General features: G+C 51.7%; 2 protein-coding genes across 2 annotated transcripts; both read right to left on the minus strand.

Moving 5' to 3' along the window:
- Positions 1–1,453: 1,453 nt before the first annotated feature.
- On the minus strand, positions 1,454–4,185 carry LOC112577446 (activating signal cointegrator 1 complex subunit 2 homolog; the record flags this gene model as incomplete). The annotated part of the gene is made up of 2 exons (XM_025260518.1): positions 3,894–4,185; positions 1,454–1,509 (listed from the first exon to the last, which is right to left on the minus strand). Coding segments are annotated over exons 1-2 (348 nt in total), but the record flags the coding sequence as incomplete, so codon positions are not given.
- A 204-nt stretch (positions 4,186–4,389) lies between these two features.
- On the minus strand, positions 4,390–5,759 carry LOC112577447 (serine/arginine-rich splicing factor 4-like). The gene is made up of 3 exons (XM_025260519.1): positions 5,525–5,759; positions 4,895–5,294; positions 4,390–4,540 (listed from the first exon to the last, which is right to left on the minus strand). The coding sequence occupies exons 1-3, from the start codon at positions 5,757–5,759 to the stop codon at positions 4,390–4,392; spliced, it is 786 nt and encodes a 261-aa protein (XP_025116304.1).
- Positions 5,760–7,254: the final 1,495 nt, after the last annotated feature.

Consider the following 7,254-nt stretch of genomic DNA (forward strand, 5'->3'; position numbering starts at 1 on the left):
ACACAGTATGTATATACGATTTTACTCCGGGACTTCCCGTCAAGTCAACTTAGTTTAAATAACTCTTAATTGACTTCTTAATCTTACTCTTCATCTTAATCTATCTTATTGCTGTGTATGGAAAAGAACACGCGCCTCACGCAGTTCTGTTCGCTACAAAAAGTTCCAATTCTAAACTTATTTATAATGCACCAGCAGTCTTTAGTCTTTAACTCACAGTCGCCGTTCTCCTCATGTTCGCAAATAATCCGAGAACATGAATTGCTTGAATTGCAAGCCGGCCAGGGTGTATTTCAGCCTCAACGTGAATCCCTGGAGCGAAGTGTTATTTTCAAGGCACAGGTGTCATGAGGCCGACTGTCAAAAGGAGTGACCGCGCTAGTGGCACAAACGGCAGGTCGGGATTCGGGCATGGCACCCTCCATCGCGGGTCAGAGCGCCTGGTGGAAGGAGGGTCGGGAATTTCGGCAATGGCAGCCTCCCTCGCGGCCAGAGCACGCCCTGCTCTTGGCTCTTGGCTCTTGGTGCTTGGCTCTTGGCTCTTGCTCTTGGCTGCTTGGCTCTTGGTCTTGGCTTGGATTTGTCTTGGTCTTGGCCTCTTGGCTACTTGGTCTTGCTCTTGGCTTTTGCTCTTGGCTTTGGCTCTTGGCTCTTGGCTTTGCGCTCTTGCTTGGTCTTGTCTCTGGCTCTTGGCTCTTGCTTTGGCTTCTGGCTCTTGGCTTTGGTTTGGTCTTGGCTCTTGTGCTCTTGGCTCTTGCTCTTGCTCTTGGCTCTTGGCTCTTGGATCTTGGCTTTGGCTCTTGGCTCTTGGCTCTTGGCTCTTGGCTCTTGGCTCTGCTCTTGGCTCTTGCTCTTGGCTCTTGGCTCTGGCTCTTTGTCTTGCTCTGGCTTTGGCCTTGCTCTTGGCTCTGGATCTTGCTCTTGCTCTTGCTCTTGGTCCTTGTATTGGTTTGGCTTTGCTCTTGGCTCTTGGTTTGGTTTGGCTCTTGGCTCTTGGCTCTTTGGCGTCTTGGCTCTTGGCTCTTGGCTCTTGGCTCTTGCTCTTGGCTCTTGGCTCTTGGCTTTGGATCTTGGCTCTTGGCTCTTGGCTTTGGTCTTGGCTCTTGGATCTTGGCTCTTGGCTCTTTGGTCTTGGCTCTTGGCTGTTGGTCTTGGCTCTTGGTCTTGGCTCTGGTTTGGCCTTTGGTCTTGGCTCTTGCATCTTGGCTTTTGCTCTTGGTCTTGGCTTTGGTCTTTGGCTTTGGCTCTTGGTCTTGGCTCTTGGTTCTTGTGCTCTGTGGCTCTTGGTCTTGGCTTTGCTCGTTGGCTCTGGCTCTTGGCTACTTGGCTCTTGGTCTTGGCTCTTGGCTCTTGGCTCTTGCTCTTGGTCTTTGCTTTTGGCTTTGGCTTCTTGGCTCTTTGGTTTGCCTTGGTCTTGGTCTTGGCTCTTGGCTCTTGGCTCTTGGTCTTGGCTCTTGGCTGTGGTTTGGTCTTGGCTCTTGCTTCTTGGCTCATTGCTTTGGCTTCTTGCTTGTCTTGGCTTTGGCTCTTGGCTCTTGGCTCTTGCTCTTGGACTTGGCTCTTGCTCTGCTCTTGGCTCTGGTCTTGGCTCTTGGCTTTGGCTCTGCTCTTGCTCTTGGCTCTTGGACTTGGTCTTGCTCTTGGCTTTTGGCTTTGCTCTTGGTCTTGGCTCTTGCTTTGCTCTTGGCTCTTGTCTTGCCTTGGCTCTTTGGCTTTGGCTCTTGGTCTTGGCTTCTTGGCTCTTGTCTTGGTCTTATGGCTTTGGCTCTTGGCTCTTGGCTCTTGGCTCTTGGCTCTTGGTTTGCTCCTTGGCTCTTGTTCTTGGATCTTGATCTTGGCTCTTGCTTCTTGGATCTTGGTCTTGCTTTGGTTTGGCTCTTGCTCTTGGCTTTGGCTTGTCTTGGCTTTGGCTCTTGGTCATTGGCTCTTGGCTCTTGGCTCTTTGGCTCTTGGTCTGGTCTTGGCTGCTTGCTTTGGCTCTTTGCTCTTGGCTCTTGGTTTGGTCTTGCTCTTGTTTGTTGGTCTTGGCTCTTGGCTTTGGCTTTGGCTATTTGGTCTTTGGATTGGCTCTTGGCTCTGGCTTTGGTCTTGCTCTTGGTTTGGTTTTGGCTCTTGGCTCTGTGGATTCTTGGCTCTTTGGTCTTGGCTTCTTGGTTCTGTGCTCTTGGCTCTTGGCTTTGGCTCTTGGTCTTGGCTGCTTGGCTTGCTCTTGGCTCTATTGGATCTTGGCTCTTGCTCTTGGCTCTTGCTCTTGGCCTTGGCTCTTGGCTCTTGGCTTTGGCTCTTGGCTCTTGGCTCTTGGCTCTTGGCTCTTGGCTTCTTTGGCTGCTTGGCTCTTGGCTCTTGGCTCTTGGCTGCTTGGCTCCTTGCTCCTGTGGCTCTTTGCTCTTGGCTCTGGGCTCTTGGCTCTTGCCTCTTTGGCTCTTGGCTCTTGGCTTTGGCTCTTGGCTCTTGGCTGCTTGGCTCTGGTCTTGGCTCTTGGCTCTTGGCTCTTGGCTCTTGGGCTGTTGGCTCTTGGCTCTTGGCTCTTGGTCTTGGCCTTGGCTCTTTCGGCTTTGGCTCTTGGCTCCTTGGCTCTTGCTCTTGGCCTTGCGTCTTGGCTCTTGGCTTTGGTCTTGGCTCTGGCTCTTGGCTTTGCTCCTTCGGCTCTTGGCTCTTGGCTCTTGTCTTGGCTCTTGGTTCTTGGCTTTGATGGGTGCTGGCTCTTTGCTCGTTGTCTCTATGGCTTTTGGACTTTGGTCTTCCGTATGCTCTTGGCTTCTCTTGCTCTTTGGACTCTGGCTTTCTTTTGGCTTTTGGCTCTGTGCTTTGTGGCTCGTGGGGTCTTGTGCTCTTGGCTTTCTTGTGCTATTGGGTGTCTCTTGCTTGGTCCTTGCTCTTGGCTCTCGGTCTTGGTCTTGGCTTGCTCTTATGGGTTCTTGGTTCTTGCTCTGCTTGGCTCTTAGCTCTTTGCTCTCTCCTATATTGGCTTAATGCTTTGGCTCTTGGCTCTGGCTCTTGTCTTGGCTTTGGCACTCTTAGCTCTGTGGCTCGTTGGTCTTGGCTTTCGGGCTCTTGGTCTTGGCTGCTCTTGGATTGGCTCTTACATTGGCTCTTTGGCTCTCTCTTGGCTCTTGGTCTTGGCTTTGGCTCTTGTCTCTGGTCTTGGCTGCTTGCTCTTTGGGCTCTTTGGTCTCTCTGGGTCTTGGCCTCTTTGGCTTCTTATATTTCTTGGCTTTGGCTCTTGGCTCTTGTCTATGGCTCTTTGTCTTGGCCTTGGCTCTTTGGCTCTTGGCTTCTTGCTCTTGTAGCTTCTGAGCTCTTAGCTCTTGGCTTTGGCTCTGCTTCTCTGATCTTGGGCCTATTGGCTTACTATGGCTCCTTGGCATGGCGGTCTGTCCTTATGGTTCTTGGCTCTTGGCTGCTTGGCTCTCTCTGTGCTCTTGTTGGCGTCTTGGCCTTGGCTCTTTGGCTCTGGCTCTGGGTCTTGGCTACATTGGCTCTTGGCTTGTTCTCTTCCTGGGTCTGGCTCTTGGCTCTTGTTGCTCCTTGGCTACTGGCTCTTGGCTCTTGGCTTCTTGGCGCTTGGATCTTGCTCTGGCTCTATAGCATCTTGCTTTAAGGCTTCTTCGTGCTCTTGGCTCTGCTTCTTCGGTCTTTGCTCTGTGCTACTCTTGGCTACTGGCTTGGTCTTGGTCTCTCTTTGGGCTCTCTTGCTTCTTTGGTCTGGCTCTGGTCTCTTGGGGTCGTGGCTCTTGTGCGTTTGGCGTCTGTGGCTCTGGGGTGGGCTCTTGCTGCGTTTTCTTCTGTGGCTCTTGGGTCTTGGCTGTTGGCTCTTGGCTGTTGGTCTTGGCTCTTGGCTCTGGCTTTGGCTCTTGGATCTTGGTCTTGGCTCGTTGGTCTTGGGCTCTTGCTTTGGTCTTGGTTTGGCTTCCTGTGGCTTGTGCTCTGCTTTTCTTGCTTGGCTTGCTTGGCTTTGCATTGGCTCACTTCGGCTCTTGGCTCTTTGAGTCTCTGGTCTCTGGGCTTGCTCTTGGCTCTTTGGCTTTTTGGCTCTTGCTCTTGGCTCTTGGGCTCTTGGTCTTGGCGTCTGGTCTTTGTCTGTCTTGGCTCCTTGGCATCTTGGGCTCTTGTCTGTGGCTCTTGCTTTGGTCTTGGCTTGGCTTTGGCTCTGGGGCTCTTGGCTCTTGTCTTGGCTCTTGGCATCTCGCACGTCTTGGCTTTTGGCTCGTGGCTCTTGGCGTCTGGTTTGGTCTTGGCTCTTGGCTCTTGGTCTTGTCTATGGCTTTGGCTCTTGGTCTGGCTCTTGGCTCTTGGTTCATTGATTTGGTCTTGGATATTGGATCTTGCTCTTGGATCTTGGTCTTTGCTCTTGGTCTTTGCTCTTTGGTTTTTCTTGGCTTCTTGGTCTTAGTCTTTGCTTTGTTTGGCTCTGGTCTTGGTCTTGTCTTGGCTTTGGCTCTTGCTTGCTATTGGCTGCTTGGAATCTTGTCTCTGTTTGGTCTTGGCTTGTCTTGGCTTTTCGTTTGGTTTTGGCTTGTGGCTATTGGCTTGACTCTTTCTGTGGCTCTTGCTCTTGGCTTGCTCTTGAGCTCTTGGTCTTGGCTCTTGGATCTTGCTTGGTCTTGGCTCTGGTCTTGGCTCATTGGCTTTGGGTTTTGGGCTTGGATTTTGGTCTTGTTTGGATCTGGCTCTTGGCTTGGCTTTGGTCTTGCTCTTGGTCTTGAGTCTTGTCTTGGTTGCTTTGGTCTTGTCTCTTGGTTCTTGCTCGTTGTCTTGGTCTTGGCTCTTGGCTGTGGCCTTGGGTCTTGGTTTGGCTATTGGTCTTGGTTGTCTTGGTCTGGCTCTGGCTTATGGCTTGGCCTTGGGTCTGTCTTGGCTTTGCTCTTGGTCTTGGCTCTTGGCTCTTGCTTGCTTTGGTTTGGCTTCTTGGTCTTGGCTCTTGGCTTTGGTCTTGGATCTTGGTCTTGATTTGGTCTTGGCTTTGCTCTTGGTTTTGGGTTTGGCATTTGGCTCTGGTCGTTGGTTTGGCTTCTTGTCTTGGTTCTTTTTGGTCTTGCTCTTGGCTCTGGTCTTGGTTCTTTGTCTTGGCTTTGGGCTCTTGATCTTGGCTTTGGTCTTGGTCTTGGTATGGTCTTGGCTTTGCTTCTTGCTTGTCTTGGCTGGCTTTGCTCTTGGTCTTGGTCTTGGTCTTGCTTTGGCTCTGGCTTTGGTCTTGCTTTTGGCTTTTGGTCTTGGTCTTGGCTCTTGGCTTGGGTTTGGCTTGGCTTCTTGTTTGGCTCTTGCTTCTGGCTCTTTGGCTCTGTGGCTTTGGTCTTGCTTTGGTTTGGCTTGGCTTTGGTCTTGGTTCTTGTCTTGGCTTTGGCTCTTGGCTTGGCTCTTGGCTCTTGGGCTGGCTCTTGGCTTTGGCTTTGCTCTGGTTTGGTCTTTGGCGTTGTCTTGGTCTTGGCTCTTGGTTTGGCCTTTGCTCTTGCTCTGCTCTTGGCTTTGGCTCTGGTCTTTGGCTCTTGGCTCTTGGCTCTTGGCCTTGGTCTTGCGCGCTTGCTTCTTGGTCTGGCTCTTGGCCTTGGTCTTGGCTCTTGTCTTGGCTCTTGGTCTGGCTCTGGTTGCTCTTGGCTCTTGGCTCTTGGTCTTGGCTTCTTGGTTTGGTCTTGGCTCTGTGGGCTTTGGTTCTTGGCTTTGCTCTTGGTCTTGGCTTTGCTTCTGGTCTTGGCCTTTGGCTCTTGGCTCTTGGCTTTGCTCTTGGCTCTTGGGTCTTGGTTTGCTCTTGGTCTTGGCATTGGTGGTCTTGGCTTTTGGCTTGGCTATTGCTCTTGGCTTTTGGTTGGTCTTGGCTTTGGCTCTTGGCTCTTGCTCATTGATCTTGGCTTTGGCTTTGGCTCGTGGCTCTTTCTTGGCTCTTGGCCTTGGTCTGGCTCTTGGCTCTTGGTCTTGCTCTTGGCTCTTGCTCGTCTTGGCTCTTGGCTCTTGTCTATGCTCTTGGCTTTGGCTTTGGCTCTGTCTTGTTTTGGCTCTTGGCTCTTTGCTCTTGCTTTGCTTTGGCTCTTGCTCTTGGCCTTGGTCTTGGTTTGGCTTTGATTTGCCTTGGCTATTTGCGTCTGGTCTTGATCTTGGCTTTGGTCTTGGCTCTTGCTCTTGGTCTTGGCTCTTGGCTCTTGGTATTGGCTCTGGCTCTTGCTCTTGGCTCTTGGTCTCTTGGTCTTGGTCTTGCTCTTGGCTTTGCTTTGCTCTTTGGTCTTGGCTCTTGGCTCTCTGCTCTTGGCTCTTTGGCGTCTTGGTCTTGGATCTTGGCTCTTGGCTTGGCTCTTGGCTTCTGGCTTCTGGCTCTATTGGGTCTTGGCTTGGCCTCTTGGCTGGTCTTGGGCTCTTGTCTTGGCTCTTGGCTCTTGCCTTTTGGTTTGGCTCTTGGCTCTTGTCTGGCTCTTGCTTTGGCTCTTGGGGTCTTGGTCTTGGTTTGGCTTGGCTTTGCTCTTGCTTGGTCTTGCTCTTGGTCTTGGCTCTTGGCTCTTGCTCTTGGCTCTTGATCTTGCTTCTTGCTTTGGTCTCTTGGTCTTGATCTTGCTCTTTGGCTCTTGATCTTGGCTCTGGTTTTGGCTCTTGGCTTTGGCTCTTGCTCTTGGCTCTTTGGTTTGGCTTTGCTTGGCTTGTCTCTTGGCTCTTGGTTTGGCTCTGCTTCTTGGCTCTTGGGCTTTGGCTCTTGGCTTTGCTCTTGGTCTTGGCTCTTGGCTTTGGTCTTGGCTCTTGCTCTTGGATCTTTGGTCTTGGTCTTGGCTCTTGGCTTTGCTCTTGTCTTGGCTCTTGGCTATTGGCTTCTTGGCTCATGGCTCTTCCTCTTGGTCTTGGCTTCTTGATTTGGCTCTTGGTTTGCTCTTGGCTCTTGGCTCTTGCTCTGGCTTCTGGCTCTGGTCTGGCTCTTGGCTCTTGGCTTCTGCTCTTGGTCTTGGCTCTTGGCTCTTGGCTGTCTGGCTCTTGGCTCTTGGCTCTTGGCATCTTGGCTCTTGGCTCTTGGCTCTTGCTCTGCTCTGCTCTTGGCTTTGGTTTGGTCTTGCTCTTGTCTTGGCTCTGGTTGTGGCTCTTGGCTTTGGCTTGGCTCTGGCTCTTGGGCTCTTGTTTTGGCTCTTGACTTTGGCTCTTGCTCTTGGGTCGTTGTCTGTGGATCTTGCTCTTGGGCCTGGCTCTTGGCTGCTCTTGGCTCTTGGCTTTGGCTTCTTCTCTTGGATCTTGCTCTGGCTCTTGCTTTGTCTTGGCTTGTCTTGGTCTTGGCTTTGGCTCTTG

Source organism: Pomacea canaliculata, linkage group LG12 (assembly GCF_003073045.1).
Source record: "Pomacea canaliculata isolate SZHN2017 linkage group LG12, ASM307304v1, whole genome shotgun sequence".
NCBI classification, from domain to species: domain Eukaryota; kingdom Metazoa; phylum Mollusca; class Gastropoda; order Architaenioglossa; family Ampullariidae; genus Pomacea; species Pomacea canaliculata.

Bases quoted from the DNA above. Each gene is read 5' to 3' on its own strand.
- LOC112577447 (XM_025260519.1), bottom strand. From the start codon at position 5,759: ATGCCAAGACCAAGAGCAAACCAAGACCCAAGAGCCAAGAGCAAAGCC. The intron at 5,295-5,524 runs GCAAGCGCGCAA...AACCAAAGCAAG, and splicing joins GCCAAGAGCCAGACCAAGAA to ACCAAAGCCACAGAGCCAAA. The intron at 4,541-4,894 runs GCAAGCAAGAGC...CAAGAGCCACAG, and splicing joins GACCAAGAAGCCAAACCAAA to AAAGAGTCAAGCCAATAGCC.